Genomic DNA, 26,187 nt, shown 5'->3' on the forward strand with positions numbered 1-26,187 from the left:
TAATTTTGTTGTTTAATAGGTGATAGTAAAACAGATGGTGAATTTCGGTGTGATACAGTATTATCTAGAGAAGAGTTGTGTGGTCATAGAATTTGAGATGGATGCTATTAACCAAAAGCACCAAGACTTCCTAGAACTTCAAAACCCAGTTTGTATGCTCGTCTGCCAGTGTTTTCAAGGCTCTGAACTGCGTGTCTTCTCTTGCAGCCCAACTAAAGGACATTGCCTACGGCACCAAACAGTACAAATTTAAACCAGAAATCACGCCAGACGACTCCGTTGATGAATTCGACGAAACCATTCACTTGGAACGAGGCGAAAACCTCCTTGAAATCCACATCAACAAAGTGACCTTTTCCTCTGAAGTTTTACAGGCATCCGGCGACAAAGAGCCTGTCACTTTCTGTACCTATGCTTTCTATGACTTTGAACTGCAGACGACTCCAGTCGTGCGGGGCCTTCACCCAGAATACAACTTGACCTCTCGGTACCTCGTGCATGTCAACGACCTGTTCCTGCACTATATTCAGAGGACCACTGTCACTCTGGAGGTGCACCAAGCATACGGACCAGACTATGAAACAATCGCAGCGTGTCAGTTGAGATTCCACGAACTTCTAGAAAAGAGCGGTAGAATATTTTGCACAGCAAGTTTGGTTGGTGAGTACAGTTTGGTAAACTTCGGTGGTCTGAATCACCAGTTTGGTTTATATACTGGTTTGGTCTTCCAGGTTGGTGTCGTCTTCTGCAGATTCAAGGTGTCCCTTCAGGGGAAGGGCCGCGTTCTCTGATTAGCTGCCCACAGGTGCGTGGACTGTTGTGAATGTCCTGGCGATGTCAGTGCAGTGACTGCTAGTTCTTTAAAATCCTATAGGTGCAAATGTTTATCCACAGTATTGATATCCTTGCTTGTTAAACATTAATTGCAGTGCATTCATCAAATGTGTTTTTTTGAGAGCGGATCTTGTCATCACTGTTAGTAAGTACCGGGAATGTACTGGTAAATGGTAAATAAGAGAGACAGAGCGCCTGCCCTCGTACAGCTCACCTTCTAGAGGGGAAGACGGGCCATAAAACAAATGTACACGTATCATCGCATAGGACGAAAAATCGTCAGGGCGGGTGGCAAAGAGGGAGGTGGAGGGCTGCTGATTCCGAGAAGGGCCTCCCCGTGGGGTGACGTTGGTGAAGGCTGAGTAAAGAGCCGCTCCAGGACCAGGGAAGGGGGTTGTAGGCAGAGGGAGGAGCAAGTTCGAGGCCTGAGGGAGGAGTAGCAGGAAGGCCAGGGGCTGGAGCGCAGGCCAGGTTTAAGCTAAGGCGGGGCCAGGTCACCCCAGGACCAGAGCCTTGCAGATCACGGTGAAGAGTTTGGATTTCACTTTTTTCCCTCTGAATGAGGAAGATCAGTGGAGGATGCCCAGGAGGAAAGGGACGGGATCACTCACAGGTTTTAGGAGAAGCCCCCTGGGCGCCATAGGAAGCAGAGTCCAAGTGGGCCGGGAGGGAGAACAGGACCGTTGTCAGGCAGCTCTCTCGTTGGTCTGGGGAGATGGTGATGAACGTGTCGGTGAGAAGTGGGTGTAAATGTGTGTTTGAGTCACTCTTCCTTCGAGACTTGCTAATTGATTGAATGTAGAATAGTGAGGGAAATGGAGGAGGCAAGAATTTCTGGCATGAGAAACTAGGAGAGTGGGGAGGTGATTTATTGAGGTGGGCCTGGGAAAGGAACAGAACTGAATTGTGTCTGAACAAGTTAAGACTGACCTGCCTGCAAGGCAGCAAAGTGGGGAAGCCACCGACCTGGTTGGAGACCCTAGGCCGAAGGTCACGGACCGGGAGAGGAGACTGGGAGTCATTAACATACAGAATATATGTTAAGCCTTGAGCCTAGACAGTATCACATGGAAAGTGAATGCACATAAGAAAGGAAAGATGGTGAAGGATCGAGCCTTAGAAATCCCCAAATTTAGGGTTAGGGATGAAGAGGAGGAGCCAGGAGTGGCCAGTGAGGTAGGAGGCAAACCCAGAGTGTCCAGCAGCCCAGATGCCGGTGAAGAAAACATTTCATGAAGGAAAGAGGGGGACCTGGGTGCTGGGGAGGGATTTTATTTTATTGATTGAGCAATTGATTGCATAGGTAATACAGTCACATGATTCAAAAACAAAAGTTTACATTGTAAAATGTCTCCTAGCCCTGTCCCCCGGATACCTTGAGTTTTCTCACCGAAGGCTACAGATTCTTCCCCCCAAATTTTATGCAATACAAACACGTGTGTGTGTTAATATTCTTATTTTAGGGCAAGTTTTTAAATGATGGCAGATTTGAATCATGTTTGCATGTTGATGAGAATGACCCGTTGGCAAGCAATGAACTGATAAAAGTAAGAGAGACTAGGGGTAATATTTTTAATATGTTATGTTCAGGAAAGTTTTTATATGGAGTGTTACCTCTTCAACCATCCCTCTGGTTGAACATCCCCCTCCCTCTGGTGGGAACACATCCAGGGAGACCACAGCCCTTGACCTCGGGAAACTTACGGCGTGGTGGGGAAGCAGACGGCGGCGCGGGCAGGCAGGTCAGGCGCCCGGTGAGGACACGGCCTGCCGTCCTGTGCAGGAGGCAGAGAGGGCTCTTCACAGAGGGGCAGAGGTGAAGGGGCAGAGGCGAAGGGCGGCCCAAGTTGGAATGCGCGCTGAGTGTGTGCAGGGCGCCATCGCGCAAGGGTGGGGGACACGGGGGTGGGCCTGTGGCCTGGCCCAGGCCTTTTTCCCGCTACTTGTGACATGGTGGAGTGGGAAGAGGCCCGAGCTTCCTTTAAGTTGACTGTAATGTGGAACATCATGTTCATAACTTTGAGGTCTTGTATCTGTCAGACTGCGCTGAGAGCACCTTGTGTTTTAAAAACAGCAGCATCAAAAAGAGTCTCTGGGTATTTGATTTTCAATACTTAGGTTTTTCTTTATATTTCAGAAGGATTGAACAGCTTACAAACATAGTTTACAGTTCTTAAATAATACCTGACATACAGTGCAACTCAGACTTGGAGAGTAACATTATTTTCTTCATCTCTGTTATTTGCCAATCACACATCGTTTGTGGACGTCATATATTATTTTACTCAGTGTAACATTTACAGTTTTAATGTATAGTACCATTGATGTATTCTTTATGGGTATATATTTTGATTTATGGGACTATTTTAACAGCACGTTATATATTGATTTGCAGGAACTAAAGGAGACATCCCAAATTTTGGCACAGTGGAATACTGGCTCCAATTAAGAGTTCCTGCGGACCAAGCAATTCGACTTTATCGGGAACGGGCAAAGGCTTTGGGATATATAGCATCAAATTTTAAGGGGCCAGAGCAAACACCATGGGTAAGCTTGTTTGGCTTTAAGACTCTTTTATGGCACAAAAATTTTATAATATTCTTTATATGCTGTGCTTTAAACTAAAGTTATTTTCTTTCATAGCCACCAAGTGGCTTTTTCTGACTTTTTATTTTGAAATAATCATAGACTTGCAGGAAGTAGCAAAAGCAGTCAGAGAAGTCCCGTGCACCCCTCTCACAGCTCGTCCGGTTGTAAGAGCTCACGTAGCTGTCTGGTGCGGCAGCAAAACCGGGAAACGGACGCGTGCACAGTACCGTTGACCGGGCTGCAGACCTCAGGCAGATCTGATCAGCGTTTACATGTGCAGGGGAGGAGGAAGAGCTCCGTGCAGTCTTATCACATGTAGGCGTTCATGTAACCACGGCCACAATCGAGATGCAGAATTGTTTCCATGCAGAAACCTGTCCTCGTGCTTCCCAGGACACTTTTGAAAAATAGAACCGCAGTGCGGTTACCACACACCAAGGGCCTACGTTACACTCCCTACTGTTAAGGAAATACATAGCTATTATTGGGCCATCGGTCGATCTTTCAAATTGTTTCCTCATGTTAGGTTTTTGAAATGCAAAGTAGAAGGCAAAGTGAGGATCCTAACTGAAAATTGGATGTTTAAATGCAAGTCCTCCAGGTAGCATTTTCCAAATGATGTTTCTTGGAGTCTTAAAGGCTGTTTTTTTTTTCAAAAGAACAAATGCCATGATCCAGTGGATGCAGAAAGCCCTGAATTAAGCAAAGTTAGATAGAATCCTTGACTTTCGGACTTCCCGTGTATATCATGATTCTCAAGAGGAACCACAAGGTATGCAGCTACTCAGAGTAACAAAGGGATGGAACAGCGTAGAAACCTTGCAGAACGTCTGATCAAGCCTTAAGTACCTTTTTGTGTTTGGAACTGCCCTCACTCCTGATCCACAGGGCTGGGCCCCCAGGGGCAAGCTTTATGTCTGATGCTCCTGTTCTCTCCCACTCACCACCCGGCTACAACTGATGAATCGGGAAGATCCACCTAACTCCAGTTCAGCCAATCAGATTCTGCTGTCTGGGATCAAGAGAAAGCAAGACTCTCCATTCCTGGAATGTGCAAAATGTTCCTACCACGTTAACCAGCAAAGAAAAGCAAGTGGGTCTGGAGACACATAGTCATGAGCAAGTATGCAGAAAAAAAACAGAAAGTGGGTGGAAAGTAAATTCTGGTGGTTTTCCAGTCCTAGCCCCTTCCTAACAAGGCCCAACTACATTTCTCCTATAACAGCTCTATGGACTAGCCCTGTAGCTTCTATTAAGTCCCTTACCCCTGGCTGGCGTGGCTCAGTGGATTGAGTGGCAGCCTGCAAACAAAGAGTCTCGGTTTGATTCCCAGTCAGGGCACGTGCCTGGGTTGCCGGCCAGGTCCACAGTAGGGGGTGTGCGAGAGGCAACCACACACTGACGTTTCTCTCCTTCCCTTACCCTCTCTCTAAAAATAAATAAATAAAGTCTTTAAAAAAATAAAGTCTTTTGTGTTAGATTTACTAGATGGAATTAGTTTCTGTAACTTTGTCAAAGAAGCATGACCGATAGAACACTTAAGATTCCTGACCTTCGGAAAGCACAGCACCTCTTCCCCAGAGGTCATCTTTCTGGACCACCGTTCTTCAGAACACGCTTCGGGAAGCGCTGCAGTGGAAAAGGGAACTCGGAATAGAAGGACCGGATTATTTATTTAGTTTTGTAGTTTCAAGGTGTTTAGACTGCCAGGTTCTGGCTCGAATGGGTCATTGACTGTGGGAATTTTGGCTTTTGTGGGTAGACTTGGGAAAGATGTGGAGGGGATACTTTTCATCCGACTCAGCCTTCTGCTGCCCAGTGCACTGGCCCTGGGGAAGCAGTGCTCTGAGCTGCTTCTCAGATTCCCCTCTCCGCAGGGCCAGGGGTCTCTCCCCGGAGGAGATCAGACCTGTTCTAGTATTCCTTCTCCAGGAAACTTCCCCACAGGCGGAGGTCCCAGGTGCTCCACCCAGGGTCAGAAACGCAGTGAAAGTGGGTCCCTTTCTGGAAGGTGGGGAACAGCCCAACTCCAAAGCGAGCCAGGCACTGAAACACTAGCATGTCTTTGTCCCACGTCACATCAGCTGTGGTGGAGCTAACAACCAGACGGCACAACTGTTTGCTGAAATGCCTGTGCGCTCACTGGCTGCCTGAGCCAAGGGGCCACAGGGTAGTGTCTAGCTCTGCCTAACAGTCCTTTTGCTCCTCTCTCTTCTGAAATGGGTTCCCGATCCCAGCTTTTTATCCTCTCCAAGTTTATCTCTGATTCTGTTCTCTCCTTCTTACTGCAGTTCTACACTGGCCAGTCTTTACCCTCAGGTGTCTACTTCCTCAAACCCCATTGATTCAAGATGAGGGCCAACCCAAATGGAACAAAATTATCTCTCTAGGTGGGGCCCATCAGACTCACTGGATTCCCACTTAAGAAAGGGGTACAGCCAAATAGCTGGCATGGTGGAAGGATTAACTCTCAGTGAGATCGTGAACTAGAGAACATTGGTCTTTGCCCGGATCTGCTCCCTTTACTCAGTTATTAAATAGAATTAAAGGACATCAGATTAACTTTCTCTTGGTTTTATTTGGTTTTAACAGCAATCTTTACATATACGTTCAGTCTTCTGTGGGTTTTTTTTTTTTTTGCTACTAGCATAGGATCATCTGTTTACACATGTTCCAGTGACTATTGGTTTTGAATAAGAATGAGGAGTCTCTAACTGAGAAATTCACTATGAAGTGAAAATGCACAGATTTTTGTCCATTCACAAAGTTATTTTGTTTGGGCATCGGCAGCTGCTGTTTATCTTTTTACTGTATTATTAATATAAGTATCTATGTTTCTCCAGTTGAGTCAACAAGCATCCAAAACGGCTCAGCCCAGTTCTGCTGACTCCGGAGACGGCAACCTGAATGAACTTCACATTACCGTGCGGGGCTGTAACCAGCTGCGGCCCCGAGCAGGCCGCCTCCAGCCACACCCCTATGTCATGTACAAGTTTTTTGACTTCACCGACCACGATACGGCCATCATTCCCAGTAGCAATGACCCACAATTTGATGATCATAGGTGCTACCCAGTGCCAATGAACATGGATTTGGATCGATACCTTAAGTCAGAGTCTCTGAGTTTTTACGTGTTCGATGACAGCGATACCCAGGAGAATATTTATATAGGAAAAGCCACTGTGCCTCTCATTTCATTGGCACATGACAGGTGTATCTCAGGTAAGCCTATTTTCTAATCTGTGAAATTACAAACGCAAGCCTAAGTTATACCTTAATGGTATGAGTATATTGTTCTGTTTATAATTAATCTTCCTAGCCATCTCGGATAATCTTAACTGTGGGCCTACAGCATTTAGTTTTTTTATTTTTCTTCCAGGAATTACAACATTTATCTTAACACAATCTGATTAAAATTAATACCAAGTCCATTAAAATATAGGTCCACTCCAGTATAGTGTTATTTCACACCCCCATGTCTGTCGTTACACACACACACACACACACACACACACATGCACACACGGTCTGTCCGCATCTGTTAGAAACCCAGCAACATGGTGTACAATCATTGCATATCCTCTAAAGAAACCAAGGGAAGGGGGAACGTACGTTAAGTACTGGAGCCTCTTACATTAACATGTATCTACCACTTCGGATACTCTTTATTTCTTCCTTTCTGGGATCCCTTCCTTACTCCACTATAGCTTCATTTCTTCCCAGTCCTTTGTACTATTATTTTCCTATATTTCTGTCTCTCTATAAGTCCAACAATATAACTTTATAATTATTGTTTTATGCCACTGTCTTTTAAATCTGTTAAGAGAAGTAGTTAGGAAAAACATTTATTTATACTAGCTTTCACAATGACCTATGTAATTATCTGTATTGGCCTGTTCCTTTGCGCCAGTTCGAGTTGCCCTCTGGTGTCATTTCCTCTTAGTCCGAGTAACTTCCTATAATGTGCGTTGTAAGTCAGGTCTGCTGGAAATGAATTCTCTCCATCATGGTGATCTGGGAATGACTTTATTTTGCTTTTACTTTTTGAAGGACGGTCTCGTTAGATACAATATTCTTGGCTGGCAGGGGGTTTTGTAAAGCACTTTGAGCACATCAGACAGCTGACTTCTGGCATGCATTGTTTCTGATGAGAAGTCAGCTGTCAATGGTATTACAGTTCCAGGTACTTGCTGCTGTTATCAAGATTTTTTTTTTTTTTTAGCTTTCAGTATTTTGTCCATGGCGTGTCTAAGTATGGATTTCTTTGTGCTTAGCCTGCTTGAACTTGGTTGAGCTTCTTTATGTGTAGGGTATTGTTATGTACCAAATTTGGGGAGTTTTTGCCATTATTTCTTGAATTATTTTTTGCCCTTTTTTTTCTTCTTGGACTCCTATTACATGTATGTTCATATGTTTAATGGTGTCCTACATGTCTCTGAGGCTCTGTTCATTTCTCTTTATTTTTCTCTTCAAATTGGATAATCTCCACTGGTCAGTCTTCAAATTCATTGATTCTTCTGCCAGATTCAATCTCCTACTGGGCCTGTCATTTCAGTAATTGTACTTTTCAACCCCAGAATTTCTGTTTAGTTCTTTTTTTAGTAATTCATGTATCTTTATTATATTCTGTTTTATAAGTCACTGTAACCACACTTTAACTATTTAAATGTGGTTTCTTTTAGTTATTGGAACATATTTATAATGGCTGCTCTGAGGTCTTTGTTGGCTAAGTCTAATATCTGGACACTCACAGAAAGTGTCTGTTGGTGGCTTTTTCCCTGTGTGTACATCACACCCTCTGCTTTCTTTGTACTTCTCTCTCTCCCTCTTTTTTCCCTTAGAACTGGACATTGTGGATACTATATTGTACCAACTCTGGGTTCTAACTTTCTTACTCTATGGGGTGATTATCGTTGCTGTTCCTGTTTGTTTGGTGACCTACCTAGACTAATTCTGTAGTCTTTCTCTCTCACTGTAGCCATTGATGTTTCTGCTAAGTTTTTGTTTGCTCATGTTATCCTTATTTTAATTTTAAGCCTTGGTCAGCATAGGTTAGTGGTCAACCGGCGGCTGGTCAAAGGTTGTGCTTCAACCCTTGGGCTGGCAGGTGCCCACCCTTTGCCTGCAGGTCAGTGAATGGCTTGTACTCAAGGTTCACAGTCCACAAGTCTCCTGTGCAGAAAGATTACTGGGGTCTGTCCTAATTCGTACTGTTCTTACTAAGGTTGAATAGATTTCCTTGAAGAAATGCTTCCTAATTTGCTGTACATTTTTGACCAATTTCCAGAGGCCTTCACTGGTTCTTTTTGATCATTTGGACCAGTTTTATTATTGACTTTTACGGAGAGGATTTGCTGAGCTCTTCACTCAGCCATTCTGGAAGCCTCACCTGTGCCCGTTAGAGAAGTTTGCCTCCTCCCTGTATTCCACCTGTGTCCTTTTGTCCTGCCTCATGTCTCAAGTGGTTTGTCTTTTCTTTCCCAGCCAGCCATTAAGAGACGTGGCGTGCTCTTGCAGACCAAGGGGAGGGCACCTCTAGACAAAAGATAGACTTGAAACATAGGCTTGCTTTGTTTCTAGTCAGGGGTTTTTCAGAGTGAAAAATTTAGTATAATGATTAAAATTTGTGACTCAATATTACAGATGTAGGTAGGCAATACTTTTTATTACTGCTTTGTGTTTTGGATGCTTTATCTTATGGACATATTTTTGCTATGCTTCTATTAATTTGGAGTAATTTAACAAATCTCAATAAAATATTTAAAGTTATAATAGAGTTATATAGTAATATAAGGACTCCTTTAGATATATGAATTATTTAAAATTTTGAAGTTTTAATATATTTTTCTATGGAGACAAGTTTTTTTGAAGAATATTTAAATCAAAATGAAGGTTGATATTTGAGATAGACCCCAGGTAATGTCTTTGAAGAGTGCTTAGAATTTTGAATAATCTCTGAATTTCATTTCAGCGGATTAAAATATTTATAAGTTAATTTTCTCCACTTTGAAACAGCATTATCTTTGAGGCTGTAACTTCTGAAAGCAGTCTTCTTGAGAGATGAACCTATCATGCATCCTTTTGTCTTTATTTTATTCTCTAAGTCATTTGGGTTATGAGTAAAAGCCAGAATCATTTTTTAAGTTGTGATTTGTTCTCGTTAATTACCCTGGTAACAAAACTTCACTCCAGCATTAATTAGCAGTATTTTCTTGTGCTCTGATAGGAATATTCGAGTTGACAGACCATGAACAGCACCCGGCAGGAACCATTCATGTTACATTGAAGTGGAAATTTGCTTACCTTCCACCAAGTAAATCCCTGACTTCTGAGGAGTTAGGAAATGCCATACACAAGGAGGAGTCGGAAGTTGTTCAGAGGATACCTCCAGCACCCTCTGTGAGCACAGTAGTTGTGGTGAGTAACGGTGACTTTGAATTTCTTATAACATCACAGCCACAGAAAGAGAAAACAGCTGAAGTCTTGTCTGAAACGGACGATCAAAATAATCAGTCTGCCATATCGGTTTACCTTAGGCCCCGACACCTAAACCAAGACAGCGCCTCACAGCTGTCACGAAGAAGGTGTCTTTCGTGGACGATGCCCCGCCACATCAGGACGCCGTAAGTAATAAACACTCAAAACACTGATTTTTTTTCCTATAGCAAATGCTGGAAATAAATGATGGGGATGCGGTACACCCTACCTGATTTCAATGAAAGTTGGGTAAAGGAGAATATTTCTTTCTCCTTTCAAGTGTTAGCTTTGTAACTCGGTCTTCTGTGTGTTAACTGTTCTTGATCTTTGATCTGATCTTCCTTTCAGCCCCATACCTTCCTCCAGGTATTACCCTTAATCTTTTGCCCTCTGCTTACAAAAAACGAACAAGCAAATAAATAAAACCTCTTCAAAAACTGTTCTAATTTTGTCTACCCTTTTTTGAAGTGTTTCTTGAACCCACTCTAGTCAGCCCTTCTTCCTGATTAAAACCACTCTTGCTGAGACCCAGGGACCTTCATCCTGCCACATCCGGTGGTCATCCAGGGGTCAGTTCTCCCTGTGTTCATCTTCCAGTAACGCTCCCCACGGTAGGGTACCTGCTCCCTCTTCTCTTGGCCTTGGGGCCTTCTGAGTTTTCTTCAAGTTTACCAGGTGTTCTCCCTCTCTGAGACCATGTCTCTGCAATGCTGAAGCGCCTTAACTGTCAAACTTCAAACCTACACCTCTTCTGTTCTCAGTCTATGTTGATGTTAGGAGAGCTCATCCAGTCCCCTCTTGTTAAAAAGCATCTATTTGCTGACACTCCCATGTTCACAATCTTCAGTCTTGATCTTGCTGCCGAATTCCACATTTATTTTTTTACTGTTTATTTCATGTACACTGAATGTCTAATAGGAATCTCAGCTTAGCACAGCAGACCCAAACCTGATCTGACCAACTTTTCAAAACGTTTCTCTCTTATTTTTCCCATTCTCACTAAGTGACATTGTCACACACCAGTGGCGCGGCCGTGAGATTTCAGAGGCATCTTTTCGATTCCTTTTTCTCACGTCTCACATCCAGTTCGCCTACAAAACTGTGAGCTGTGCTTTCAACATGTATCTTGTGTTCACATCCTCTCCCACCATTACCACTTGGGCCACCATTCACTCTTGAAGACTTTAAGAAAATACTCCTTTTGTAATATAGCTTCTATGTTGTAAAGGACACAAATCTGAAACACACAGCTCAATGAATTTTAACGTATGTATAGACCCGTGTAAACACCACCCAGATCAAAATATTCCCTCTCCCCGGGGCTTAAAATAATATCTGACATATATAGACATTTAATAGCTATGTTCTAAATAAATGAACGCGGTCATCATTTAGGCACTGTTTCACAGCCAGCATTTACTGAGTGCTTACTGTGCGTCAGCCACTGACCTAATGCCTCATAATCACTGAACTCCTGTAATTCTCACGACAACTTCATGCTGTTCATACTGGAATTATTCCCACTTACAGGTCAGGAAAGTAATGTCTACAGAGATTAAGCAGCTTTCTCAAGGTCAAAGTGTTTGATCTGGGATTCAAACACAAGTAGCCTGATCCCTAAGTAAATGATCATTGATATAAAAAAAACATGTACATAGAGATGTTTTTTGCAACATTAGCCGCAGCAGCTGACAATCTAGTTAAATGTCCAACACTAGTAAAATGTTTGTTAAATCATGATGCATCCACTCAGTGTAATATGTTGTCACTGAGTTTGTTTTCTCTTAAAAAAAGTGGCGATGCAAATTCTCTTGTGGTTGTTGTGAGGTTCAGTGAAGGCACAACACAATGGAGAGTACTGTACATGCCAAGTGCCGAAGCTCAGTGTTCCTGTCTGTAACAGCGACCCTCCCTAGAATATTGCAGTCCGGTATCACGGCAAAAACCAGTCAGCGGATAAGGAAGAATCCTGTAGCTCTTGACATCATATACTTCAGAGGATTATGTCTACTCTATATTTCATTCCTCTAATAAAGTGATTCGGGTTTGTTTTGGTTTTTTTTGCTTAAAAAAAATGATGTTTATCCAAAGTTTCATATCAGGAGAAAATTTTGTGTTACAATGTTAAGTGTTTTTAATGTAAAAGTATATATTATATTTATACTATAATCATCACTATATAACTAAAAATTTTTATTTGCATAAAAATCAATTATGAGGAAATAGAAATTTAGGTATTAATACCTATTATCATTGAATAATGGGAATGTAGGTTTATATTCATTAATTTTATGTTTTCTTGTTTCACTTTCCCATTTTCTGTATTGGGCATGTTTCCTTTTAAAATAGTGAAAGTGATAAACTATAGTGAACCATAGTTCACTATAGTTAATAGTTGAAGTGATAAACAAAACAGTATACAACTGTGTCTATGTTTGCATAATAGTTTTCTCACTCAACTTACTGTATATTCTCTTCAGCGTCTGTAACTACAAATCTGCATTACTAGGTCTCGTGGTCACGCAGACACCGGTACTCAGATGTGGCGTATTTGGTGTGATTCCTGCCCCAGTGGACACCTGCATTGCTTTCACTTTTCTGAGTTATGAGCAAGGCTTCAGTGGAAGACCCTGGCAGTTCTTAAACTGGACTTCTCATTGTGCCACGGGCAGCTGCTGTATTTGGTCCCAGTTTTTATTAGTGCTATTTATTATATATGTAGCATACACACATATGAATGTGTAAAAGTGTTAGGGTGACTTTGGCTTTAGTAACAATTCAGAATAACAGGCCTGCGTGTTCTCACATTGATATAAGGAGCTACCTGCTGCCCCTGCGGATGGGAAGGACGTGGTGGAGCACACACCGGAAGCAGATATGAGCACGCCCACGGTTTCACACATGTCTGAGGTATGCATCTGTATTAACATTATTTCAAAAGATTCGATTTGGTTCTTAAAGACTTTGTGTATAGACATAGATCAGGAAATCATAGCATTGATCTTAGTTTCGTATATGACTCTCTTGGAATAGAAAAATCAAAAGTATGACAAGTGTAACAGCTACAATTATACTATATTAGCATAATATCAAATACATATGAGTTCATGTAAAATTTATTTTGGAATTAATCTACTTTTCCATTCTTTATTACTAGATTCTTATTTATTTCCATATTTTCTTTAGTTTCGTACAATTTAAGCGATTATTTTTGACTGAATTATATGTATTGCATGTATGTATATTTATGTCTCAGGTTTACATGCTTTATTATTCAAGTATTTAAGCTAAAATGCTACAAATGTGACCTAGACAGAGCTAACAGCCAGTGTGCTCCCCCCTCCTCAGGTTTCCCCAGACAGCGGTGCCGACGGAGCAAGGGAGGGTGCTGAGCAGACGCAACGAGGGAGGAGCAGTGACGTGTCCTTCCTGTCCCAGGGCCAACTGGCAGAGCGCAGCCTGACTTCCTCCGAAGATGAAACAGAAGTAACCGAGGAACTGGAACCGGAAGGTGGCTTTCTTTTTAAAATTGACGTTATTTGCTTAACTCTTAGCTTGACTTAATAGTATGCCTCGTAGAACATGTTCATTGAGTCACAGAGTTACTTCATGATACCTGCTTCTCAACAGAAATGATGGATGTAGGTCGGTCTGGTTGGCTGTGATCAGGTGGAAGTGTTGCACATCTTCTCACGTCCACTTGGGGCGCCACAACGGAATGCAAGTGTTATCACCGGCCCTGTTCCCAGTTTGGGTGTTAAGTGGCCTTAGATTCTCTTTGGGTTCAGTGCTGTCATCTCGATTATTCTGGAGGACTTCGGTTTGCAAAAATTAAAACCAAGCACTCAGACAAAAAACAACTTACAACATGCTTTCCCTTATATAAATGTGTAGAAAAGGGAACTTAATCTTTGGTAACAGAAAGCATTTAAGCTGTTGCCTGGGGAGGGCAGGTGGGAAGAGAGGTGAGAAGGGAAGATGGGCGTGAGGAACGTTTAGGGGACGATGGGTACGTTCATCACCTTAATTGTTACGATGCTTTCATGGAATTACATATGTCAGAATAGCAAACTTCGCACTTTAAATGTGTGTGGTTTTCTGGATGTCAGTTTTACCACAGTAAAGCTGTAAAACTTAGTAATATTTATAAATAGTGAGAATACTTGATTCTTATACAACAGTATTGAGTAGACTGTTGGAAAACTATTGCTCTGTCCTGTTTTAAAAATTATTTTTTAAGTTCATAGCAGCACAATGAACATTTTTTCCTTTGTACTAAAGCTAAACTTGGAATTTTTCAGTCATTTCTTTCTCTTTTCTAAAAAGTAATGTAAATATAAACATATATGCTGCTAAAAAGTTTTAGATATGATTATCATGTTCTTTTAAGGTTATCCTTATAACGTGTGCTTATGTCTCACCATTTTACAAGGTGTAAATATAACTGGTTTAGCAGATTTAAACTATTAAAATTTCATTTTTTAACAGATGAGGAAAACAGATCAGCTTCCGACAGTGACGAGTGCATCATTCCCGGCCCTGTCCCCAAGCAGGTCAGTGACATGACACCAGTTAGAAATGGTCTGAAATCAAGTTGCTTTGCATTCGTAGTGCATCCATCTTCGTAGGTGAACGTGTTAAGGCAAAAATATTTCTAGAAGTAATTAAATACCTTAGCATACTCTTTTGCAAGTAACCATCTAGTATAAGAAAATTCTGTTTATAGTTCATCGTGTAAGGGGCCAGAACAGCTAGGCATTATTTTGCCTACGTGTTGAGAGCACCTAACATTCAGCACCTTCAAAAGGGACTTGCTAAAAGCAGTTGACCTCCCTGACTCCTTCTCAGAACCATTGGACGAGAATGTATTAAATCAGGTCTGAACTTTAAAGAATTCAGAATGTGAGATGGCTGTTAAAACTCCAATCATGTGTAAATGTGAACTTACAGACTCTTCGTATATAATTATGTCTGCTGACAAACTGTTAAAGTTACGTTGTTCCTGCTCACAGCAATTCCTCATTCATTAGCACCCGCTGTGTCAAATCAGAAGCAATCCCCAAAGAACTCACGGTCTGTAAAGGAAACACAGTTACAGTGCGCAGTGGTCAGCACTAGGAGCACGGGGTGCAGGGTGTTAAGGGCGCACTCCAGGGGGGCTCCTAACTCCACTCAAGGGTCTTTGTAGAGGTGGTGAAGCTGGTACCAGGTGTTGAAGATGATTGGGAGGAGTTAGTGAGAGCCCAGGAGGGGTCATCAGAGGCCAAAGGAACAAGAGCATGAGAGTTAGAGAGAACGTGGAGAACGGCTTGTTCTGGGACTGCAGTGCGGCTTCAGGCTGGGCAGAGCCTTACGGCACACACACCAGGGAGCGCCAGAACACACTGAGAAGTCAGCCATGTCCAGAGCGCGGGGGCCTCTCCATCGAGGTGGCTGAAGTCTCTCCTGAAATTCCAGGGGCAGCCAGCGAGGACTTTTAAGGGAGGGGGAACGCTCATTCTTTAGGTATTTAATGAGCATTTACTGTGTTCCAAGCCTTATTCTCGAGATTGGGAACATCTCAGAGAATAAGAGAAGTCAGTCTTTTGCTCCTGTGGCATTTACACTCGGGAATGGCATTTCAAAAGATCGTGCTTTCAGGAATGTAGAGCCTAGATTAGAGGCAGAGAGACCAGTGGAAAAGTTCCCAGATAACCCTGCTCTGCCATTGCCCCACTTCACAGATTTTTTGCATTGCCTCTACCCTAACAATATCACAGAAGTGAGAACGGAGGTAGCGTGCAAGATAAATGTCATCCATGCCAATTACACTGTGACCGTGAATGATCTACTGCACTGTGTAAGCTATTTAAGATCATCCAGGGTTTTTTTAATGTTACAGAATCTGATAGCTCATAGTTATTTCTGAGAAATGTGGATCCTTAGAAGGAATCTAACAGATTTCCCAGGACTTAGACATATTACTTGGCTTTTCCTCTCTTCTTCCTGTCTGTGATGTATAATTAATCACAGATTACTTCATTTTGTTTCATTTCATTTACAACATTTATGAGCTTCACTTTGTCAGAATAAAATGCTTGTCCCCTCCTTTCCTTTCCAAAGTGGCGTAATTTGTGTTAGCATCTATTTTAACAGGCTACATAAAGTTTAGTGGCTGGATTAAATCGAGCCATTAGCATAATGTGCTACCCAGTGCGTCCCTGTCTCCCCTCGTTTCCAGGGCATCAAAGTGCCGCTGAGTGTGCCCGCGTGATGGGGCCTGGCCTGCCTGTCAGCGTGTGTCAGCCTGACGGCTGCGGCTTCTGCTGAAAGGCTTCCAGGCACGGCCATTACCTTCGGGGGGGAGGTTCAGAGAGATGGAAACTTTGGACATTTCCCTATGAATATTTTATTAATGCGAATAATCGAGTTAACATTATCAATTTGATATATAATGCATTGACTAAAAGCCTTATTTTAAGTCCTCAAAATAGACATCAAAACTGAGAATTTGCCTCTGTCCTCGCATTAAAAATATGACAATCCTTTTACGTTATTTCTAATTCTGTCATTTAGGCAATGCAGCTTTCGGTTGTCACAACCAAATGCATTGCCGACCCCTCGCAGATCTCCTAAAGTGTGCCCACGGGTGAGCCTGGGAGGCTGTGGCCAGGCAACCACGGGGCTCCTCTGCACAGTGCGTATTTCCACAGCTCTCCTTCCATTTCTGCTAACGGCAGTTTTGTAAAAGCTGCCATATCCAGCTGGACTGAATTGCAATTCCACCTGGATAGCAGGTTCCCTTGAACAATGTGAGGTAGCATTTCCAGGTGATTGCAACAATGTTGTTCAGCAAAATATATTCTAAAGCTTTCAGAAGCAAAATGCATTGCAGTCACACACTACTTTGAAAATGCATGTATTAAAAAATTACTCAATCCCCAGATGGAGGTGTAGGTGGATACACTGTACCTCCTCGCACTACCAAAAGAAGGAAAACAAATTTAAAAACAAAAAACAATTAGGACTGACAGAAAATCGAACTGTATGGAAGTCCAACAACCAAGGAATTAAAGAAGACACATTCATCCAGACCGGTAGGAGGGGCAGAGATGGGCCGAGGGTGGAGAGGGCTCACAGCGTGGTGGCGGCTAGAAGAGCGGGCAGTCACACACTCACGTGCAGATGAACCAGGAGGAACAACGGGGTTGAAACAGACCGCACAGCCCAGGGCTCCAGCACCGGAAATAAAGCCTCAAACCTCTGACTGAAAACACCTGTGGGGGTTGCGGCAGCAGCAGGAGGAACTCCCAGCCTCACAGGAGAGTTCGTTGGAGAGACCCACAGGGTCCTCGAACAAGCCCACGCACCTGGGAGTCAGCACCAGAGGGCCCACTTTGCTTGTGGGAAGTGGGGAAGTGACTGAAAGCCAGCTGAGAGCCCAGCAAGCAGCACTGTTCCCTCTCGGACCCTCCCCCACATACAGCGTCACAACGCAGCCATGTGGGTTGCCCACACTGGCGAATACCTCTGCCCCTCACTATGTAACAGGTTCAAGGAGACCAAAAAATGGCCCAAATGAAAGAACAGATTAAAGCTCCAGAAAAAATACAACGAAGCAATGAAGAGACAGCCAGCCTATCAGATGCACAGTTCAAAACACTGGTGATAGGATGCTCACAAAATTGGTTGAGTATAGTTGAAAAATAGAAGAAGAAGAAGTGAAGGCTATGCTAAGTGAAGTAAAGGGAAACCAATGCTGAAGGGAAGGAAACCAGGACTCAGATCAATGGTTTAGACCAGAAGGAAGAAAGAAACATTCAACCAGAACAGAATGAAGAAGCAAGACTTCAAAAAAAATGAGAGGCTTAGGGACCTCTGGGACAACTTTAAATGCTCCAACATCTAAATCATAGGGGTACCAGAAGGAGAAGAAGAAGAGCAAGAAATTGAAAACTTACTGGAAAAAATAATGAAGGAGAACTTCCCCAAACTGGCAAAGTAAATTTATTTCCAGGAAGACCAGGAAGCTCAGAGTCCCAAAGGAGTTGGACCCAAGGAGGAACACACCAAGGCACATCATAATTACGTTACACAAGATTAAAGAGGAATCAGTTACCTACAAAGGAGTTCCCATAAGACTGTCAGCTGATTGCTTAGAAGAAACCTTACAGGCAAGAAGGGTCTGGAGAGAAGTATTCCAAGTCATGAAAGGCAAGGACCTACATCCAAGATTACTCTATCCAGCAAAGCTTTCATCTAGAATGGAAGGGCAGATAAAGTGCTTCCCAGATTAGGTCAAATTAAAGGAGTTCATCATCACCCAACTTTTATTATATGAAATGTTAAAGGGACTTATCTAAGAAAAAGATAAAAAATATGAACAATAAAATGTCAACAAACCCAACATAATGATCAATAGCCAAACCTAAAAAAAAAAACCAAGACAACCTAAGCAAACAACTAGAACAAGAACAGATTCACAGAAATGGAGATCACGTGGAAGGTTATCAGTAGGTAGAGGGGAGAATGGGGGAAAAGGCACAGGGAATAAGTAGCATAAATGACAGGTAGAAAATAGACAGGGGGAGGGTAAGAATAGTATAGGAAATATACAAGCCCAAGAACTTATACGTACGACCCGTGGGCATAAACTAATGGCGGGGGAAGTGTGTGGGGGGGTGCAGGGCTGGGGGAATAAAGGGGGGCGGGCAATAGGCAACTGTAATAGCATAATGAATAAAATATATGCAAAAAATTACTAAATCTCTTCAGAATCAAATATATCCTATCAGTGGGTGAAATAAGTCCCTCCCAATGTCTTACATAGCTTAAGCTAGATAGAGTAGGTTTCAAAATATATTTTGAGTAAAACCAGATATGTCCAATTACTTTCCTGATAGAAAATTGCTTTTCAAACTATTTGTTAATGTTTTGCAGCTTTATCTTTTACTAATATACCATGGACTTCTCTCCACAGCAGGACGCTCTGTTTCTTTAACACACACACAATATTCCACTGTATATCTCCAACGCAGGTGTTTAAATAAGCCTTGTTTGATGGCCCCTTAGGTTTCTATCAGCTTTTGCAAATATAAACATTCCTGCTTAAAATGTTGTTTCTAGGTAGCATTTCTATACATAGCAATGTATGAAACTTCTTGTTTCCTCACATCATGCCCTTTGCCAAATTAATGGCTAAGAAATTATACCTCACTGATGATTCCTTTGAAAAAGAAGGAAACAGAGAGGTATGTTCATGTACATACATACCTAGTTTTACATGAGCACGCAGACACGACATTTAGGTTCACGAGTGTGCCAGCAAAGAAGATGTCTGAAAGTCTATAACTCAAGCACTGTCAGCACGAAGTATCCCTGGGACAGGCATCAGAACAGGGGTCAGCCAGCGATGGCCCGTGCACCCAATCCAGCTCTGTACCCATTTTTGTTAATAAAGTTTTATTGGAACATGGCCACCCTCACCATTTACATACTGTCTGTAGCTGTCATTACTCCACAAGAGCAAGTTCACTGTTTGCAACAGAGACCATGTGGCCTGCGAAGTGGGAAATACTTGCTGTTGGTCCCTCACAGAGAAACTTTGCCAGTCCCTGAGTTAGGGACTGGGAGGAAACACGGAGCTTTTATGCTTTACTTACTGGACTGTATATCCTTGGGATCTTTTTAATGATGAGTGTAGACTGCTTCTAAAAAGGAAATAATTTGTTGGCCTATTCTGAACTAAAATGTTGAAGAACAACTAAAGAACAGTTTAATACGCTGTCGTAGAACTTTTTCCATAGATGTCTCAGGAAGGGTCAACAAATGAGGTTGAGTCCTTCTCGGTTCAGGGCGGGGCTCCTCGAACTGTGTTTCCTCGTGACCCCCCCAGACCCCGTGCGTCAGAAACCCTGCAACGCGGGCCGTGCAGCCTGGGGGGGGGGGGGTTCCCCGCCTTTCCCGCCTTCTGGGTTACAGTGAAGTTTGAGAACCGCGACTTAGGGAGAGAGCCTGCTCCCCAGGGCGCCTGCGCACTGGAGGGACCCAGAGAGCACTTTCAAACGCCGGGCCGCCCCCACCGCACCCGTCAGGGAGGTCAGGAGTCTGTTTAGAGCTCCCTGGGTGACGCTAACATGCAGCCCAAACCACTGTCCTAGGACATCTGCTCTCAATGATGGCGGAAGTGGGGTGCACAGCAAAGTCACCTGAAATCGAGGGTGATTTTAAAATCCTCTCCTTCCTTCACATTCCACTGGCACAGTAAGTCGCAGCCAGTGGTGGGAGTGTCGTGTCCCCCAGGTGCGCGAGCACAGGGTTCCAGCTGCGGCTTCAGAACACACGGTAGCAAGCTTCTGTTAATTCGCTGACCACTGCGGGCACAGCGGCTCCCACGGTGCGAAGGGAGACAGTGACACTCTCCCCAGAATGAGCACTCTGGCCCCGGCTGGGTGCTCAAGGGGTTACGGCGTTGTCCCAGTACACCAGGGTCACGGGTTCAGTCCCCAGGCAGGGCATGTAAAAGAACCGACCGATGAGTGCACGGATACAACTCGGTGTCTGTCCGCCTCTCTCCGCCGCTTCCTCTCTAAAATCAATAAAAGGAAGAAAAACCCTGGCACCATTTTGATCGCCGTCACTGGTGTTTTCAGTATTTATGTTATTTGTTCAGTACAGTGTCTTTTAACAGGACATATGAGAAAAGATAAGTTATTGCCACTGCTGAAAACTGGGTTCGCTTTGTTTTGTTGGTAAAAACATTACTGCCTCAACAATTGGCATTTCTGCTTATTTGTCCCGGAGAGCTGTTATTTGGAGAAAACACCTTTCAATCAGAATTGCCCGGACAGGAAGCTTTGGACCCTGGCACGAGGTCCAGGGGCCTTTTTTTTCCCTGAGTCTTTGCGATGACACTGCCCACCCCCAGCCAGAAATAAAGAGTCAGCATTAATCAGCGTAAACTTCCACCCTGATTGCCCAGGGCTCTGTCAGTGCCTGTGGTGAGTTTGAGCCTATCCTGGAACTCATCGTAATTAAAATTTTGCTCTCAGGGGGCACAGACATCAAGCCTTATCCTCCACTGCCATGTTGTCTCTTTTGTTCTGTTAAAAAATACCGGTCCTACACACTGCCGTGCCGGTCGGAAGGCTTTGTTCGTACTTATTTACACACGCACACACATGTGAAACACGGTCGTGTTGGTGCCCACGGTCCTTGTGTAAACTCACGTAACCATTTGGGGAGTGGGTTGGTGGTCCTCCTCAACTGAGTCTCCCACTCACCACCCAGCAAGCCTCCTCCTGAGAGATCCCACACACAGGGAAACGCGAGAGGGTATTCAACGCAGCGTCGCTTGCAGTAGCAGAAAAACTGTAAATGGCTTCACTGTTCACCAGTAAAGAAATAAGTAAATGGACTGTAGGCTGTACGTGTGATGTAAATGGAATTCTGTGTGACTATTAATGTGAAAGAATTCGAGTTTAATTATAAACATGCAGAAATCTCAAAAATATGATATTGTAGGAAAAAGCCAAAAATTACAGAACAATAAACAGAGATCGGTACCACTCTCATGAAACCTAAAAACAAAACGATGCCACAGGCTGTTGAGGGACATACATGTATGTAGGTGAAAATAGAAAAGCATGTCTGGAAGCAGTACACAACCAGCGTCAGGCTAGGGCCACCTCAGGGCAATGGGGAAGGGGGTGGGGAGGAATTGGGAGATACAGGTGAGGACTTCACCTGTGCCTGACATATTTCATCTCTTGGACAATAACAACAAACAGGTTTTAATCAGATACAGCCAAATGGGAACATCTGTTTAAAATGCCGAGACCTTGAATATGCCAAATTATTTTCTATACTTTGTAACTTAAAAAGTTAAACGTCTCGTCGCCGTAGAAATTCAGAGTGAAATGGAACTCACATGGGACCTCCCCGCAGTCGGGCTGAAGTCTCACCAAGGGAGACGCGTCGCCAGCGCCGACCCGTAGGCAGCTGTCGGGGGAGCAGCCGTGTTCAAGGGCCGCCTCGTCCAGTTCGTGTTCAGAAGCCTCACTGTCAAGCCCTGGCTGGTGTAGCTCAGTGGATTGAGCGCGGGCCTATGAACCAGAGGGTCGTGGTTCGATTCCCAGTCAGGGCACATGCCTGGGTTGCAGGCAGGTTCCCTGCAGGCCACTTCCCTGCAGGGGATGCACTAGAGGCAACCATACATTGATGTTTCTCTCCCTCTCTCCTTCCCCTCTAAAGATAAAAAAATTTAAAAAAAAAAAAGAAGAAGCCTCGCTGAGCTCGCCGTCCAGCCTCAGTGGGGCTGCTCTCATGGTTGAAACTAGAGGAAGGATTCAGCACGATCCCCTGAAGTAAAACATAAAACGTTTAAGGATGCTAATAAAAGCCCAAGTAAATACTGCAGAACAATCCGGCCTGACATGTGAGTGAGCATCAGTCAGAGAGCAACGGTGGAACCGAGCCAAAGTCACGAGAACCGAAACCCTTTTTTCTCGGAGAGTAATCCCAATGCTCATCACGTTTCTGGATCAGTCCGTCACATAATCTGGAGTTCCACCTCTGCAGACAGCTCGAGCAGGCTGCACGCGTTCCTGTACCAGCGACCTCCACCGCTTCCGTCCGTCACAGTCAGGGCTTTCACGTGCTGCTCTGCACGCTGATGCTGACGCCTCACTAACCAGGGGCGCTCACAGGACGGCTGGCAAACGAGAGGGTCCTGAGAGGCAGCGGTGGGCCTCGTCCCAGAGGTTCACCCCCTGAGCGAAGAAACAAAACGGGGAAGCCCGAAGCCGAGCCGTCTGGCTGGCACGCTGCACCCGACGGATGCCCTGCACAGCTCTGACCCGGGGCCTTGCCCGGCGGGGGCTTCCGGACAGGTGGGGTTCCACACCTGTCTGAAAGGCTTTGCTTCGGTCACTGCGGTTCAAATCGGCATATTGTTTCCCTTCCCAGGTCTCCTACTTGAACATTGTTCTTTTTTTACTATGAAAAATTTCAGACATAGGGAAGAGTTGCACAGTACTATCCTGCCACCTGGATTCCACAGCATTGGCCTGTCCGAGATACTCTTACCCAATTATAACCTAGAACGGCAGTGAATACTCACTGCTTTTGTATATTTTTTATATTTTGTTGTGTATTTTTCAACAGTGAATAATCGCCCAGTTCCCAAAACATGCTAGACAGAGTAGGTATTTATTAAAGAAGGAAACACTAATACCTGCAGCTTCACATATGTCTGGCAATCTGTAAAAGATATTTTGGGTACGTGGAAGGTATTCAGCCTTTCTTGACTCCTTATCATTGAGTCAGCTCCTGGCGGGGGGATAAAGAGCCGACGATGAGCAAGATGGGCCCAGCCTCCGAGAGGTCACAGGATGCAGAGGGAGGCAGCTACGTAAGCAAATCCGTGTAGTGCCTTGTGACCACACAGCGCGGGGAGGACCCCGAGGGGAACCAGCGGGCTCTTGGAGATCCGGGACATGCCCGTCAAAGGAGAGTACGTGAGGCCCAGGGCCTCAGACTGGTGGAATTTTGTCTGCGGGAGATTTCAGATGCAAAGGCTGAGCGACGGCAGCAGCACCCCTCAGGTCTGGGGAACCAGCCGGGCTGTCAGGTGATAGGAAGGAAGCAGAGAGGTGATGTCTGATTTGTTTTCTGGGAAGAATTCTGCCCCGAGAATATGGGGGGGGGCTGCAGGCAAGGGGGTAGGAGCAGGGAGCCTCCCTCTCTGCCAGCCACGGGCACGGGCCCACGTGTTCATCGAGTGTGTGCTGCCTGCCACACTGGTGCCACAGTGAGCAAGAGGGTTGGTCATCCCGGTGCCGCCGAGCTGATGGGTTGTACGCCGTCTGTCTGCCCATAACTCTGCCGACCACACTGGTCTTTTACGACACCCGCTGCTTTCTCCCTCCTTATGCTATCCCATTTCAACTTTCTAATGCTAGGAAGCTGCCGTGTTCCTTCCCCCTCAGATCAGATGAGAACCTAAAGAACTTTCTCTAGAGATGAAACTGAGAAAAGAAACCGCATCTTGTCTAGTCTTTGTATCCCCAGTCGCTGACACAGTGTTGGGAATATCCTAAGCCTTTTATCCTCCAATGAGTCACTGAGATATTCAGAAGGTAAGATGCACAGGAATGGGTGAGCTATGGCGCGGGGTGGGCATGAGAAGTGGGGAGGGCTGGAGTGGCTCAGGGCCTCCTGGTAGCAGTGACGGTGATCTCATCACTTGAGACAGGAAACAGGACAAAGGAGACAGGAGAGGGGAGGCGAGAGGACGGTTCGTATCTCACACTAAGTCCAAGTTGTCTGTCATGCTGCCGATTCACCTCTTACTCTTCAAAAGCTTCGCATAGAATCTACTTGAACTTTGACCCACGGGGGAGGAATACAACCAGCATTGTTCCGATGTTGAGAAATAAGTTGGCTAGCCCCGTTGGCCAAAATTCACAATGTTTGGAAAATTTTTTACTCAGAGCATGCCTCCCTAGGTCTATACTATTTGAAACATATCTGTTTGGAATTTATTTTTAGTTGCTTCATGTATCATCAAAGGAACAAAGAAATGATAACTAATAACTTCTGTCAGTAATATCAGAGAATTAAAAAGGACACATGATAGAATTAATACAGCTAGGGGAGGAAATTTAAAAAAGAAAAGACAAAACAGGACCAGAAGGAAGACAGGAATCATAAAAAGAATTTTTAAGCTCTTTGATTTCATTGAATAATATGGTGGGTTTTTCTTGGTTTGTTGGTTTGTTTACCTGTGATCCAGGTACCTCCTTTTAGTTGGAATTACTTTTGGAAATCATCGTATTTGACAGCCTAAATTCGTAATAATGCAAGTTTTCACTTGGAGATCATACAGTTGATATATTATTGATAAAATAGGCCTTAAATAAATTTGATTCCTCTGCTATTTAAAGTTCATCGATCTCTTCATTTGGGTTCTTTGATAAACAATCTCAAATGCTTATCTTCACAGTACAAAAACAACCATGTAGATCTCTTTGGCCTTTTTATGGCTTTTTAAAAATTCTTTTGTGCAGAAGCAGGAAGGTTTTGTGAGACATATTATTACAACACTTCTAAGTTTGTCAAAGTACAAGTTACGTAAAAGACCGAACTGTGTGCATCGCGCTGTATTTGAACCGGAAGTGTCGGTGTGTTTGTGCGCAGTGTTTTTACAGCGAGAGTGCATTTTAGGGAAAACACAGCACCCTTTCAGGCGTTTTCTTCACCATGTCAGCCCTCCGCACGCAGAGGGGGGCCTTGTGAAGTGAGAGGGGACCGCAGCCCACCTCATTCTCTCTGCTCGTGAGCAGAGAGGGCTTGAGGTTATTAGTGGAAACCGAGTAACCTTCCCAGGCTTTCATCTCTTCCTTTCCACATTTGAATATGAAAAGCACATTCAAGTCAAAGACCATCACTTTAATGACATTTGGCAGTCATTTGATTTATTAGGTTTTAGAAAAAATTTTCCTTTAAATATTTCATCATACTATGCTAATCCTAGTAATATTGCCAGCTGCAGCCTTGTACCTGTATTAGTGGAGACAGAATGGTGTGGAATTTTCTCTGTCATCCTGGTAAAATTTCCATGAATCTACTGAATAATAAAATAGCCTTATTGAAATATTCAGATTTGGGTTTTTAGTTAAAGTGTCTTAGAATACATAATAAAAGGAAATGTCTTTTGGAAGAAGGGGGTAAAATTACTTCATCAAATATTGAGGGGGTTGGACAGCAAAGGAAATTGTTCTTTGTGAGGATATTTTTACAGGAGGGTACTTGTGCTTTTCAATTTGGTTAATTATATGCTTTGAAATATCTAAGTAATCACCCTGGTAAATTTACACACCGATTTATATTGAACAGTGAATTTCTAAAAGTTGGTCACATAAGCAAGGCTAATAATGTTCAGGATTTTCTAATCATGATTTGAAGTTACGCAGTTTCAAGCAGCGTGCTTCTGAGTACAATGAAGTGGGATAAAGAAGTCCCCCTTTATTAAAAACTGTAAAAACCAGCATGTAACCGAGGCGTCACCTTGACGTGATCTGGTCTTTGAGTCATCATTTATTATTGGTTTTAAATCACTCCCAAGGAGACACGCGTGACCCCTAAACAACGTCTGTGACTCTGAAGTCCATTAAGTAAGAACTGAAGGGCAAACAACCCTCTCCAACAAATACATATTTTAGTTGTTAATTCTGTGAAAACGAAATTAAAAATTGCGAGAACATACATTAAATTAGATTTTAAAAAGCCTTGTTTCTTTTGTTTGAA

At 43.7% G+C, this 26,187-nt stretch overlaps 1 protein-coding gene across 1 annotated transcript in view; it reads left to right on the forward strand.

Moving 5' to 3' along the window:
- RPGRIP1L (RPGRIP1 like) overlaps positions 1 to 26,187 on the forward strand; it is an 83,262-nt gene that overhangs the window by 43,559 nt on the left and 13,516 nt on the right. The window contains exons 15-22 of the mRNA XM_037141551.2: positions 208 to 660; positions 3,230 to 3,381; positions 6,267 to 6,645; positions 9,650 to 9,840; positions 9,960 to 10,046; positions 12,718 to 12,810; positions 13,249 to 13,411; positions 14,389 to 14,453. Of these exons, the coding sequence (XP_036997446.2) occupies positions 208 to 660; positions 3,230 to 3,381; positions 6,267 to 6,645; positions 9,650 to 9,840; positions 9,960 to 10,046; positions 12,718 to 12,810; positions 13,249 to 13,411; positions 14,389 to 14,453 (1,583 nt within the window). The remainder of the gene's footprint in view (positions 1 to 207; positions 661 to 3,229; positions 3,382 to 6,266; positions 6,646 to 9,649; positions 9,841 to 9,959; positions 10,047 to 12,717; positions 12,811 to 13,248; positions 13,412 to 14,388; positions 14,454 to 26,187) is intronic.

The sequence above is a fragment of the Artibeus jamaicensis genome, unplaced genomic scaffold, assembly GCF_021234435.1.
Source record: "Artibeus jamaicensis isolate MK-2021 breed Jamaican fruit bat unplaced genomic scaffold, CSHL_Jam_final contig_3152, whole genome shotgun sequence".
NCBI lineage: Eukaryota > Metazoa > Chordata > Mammalia > Chiroptera > Phyllostomidae > Artibeus > Artibeus jamaicensis.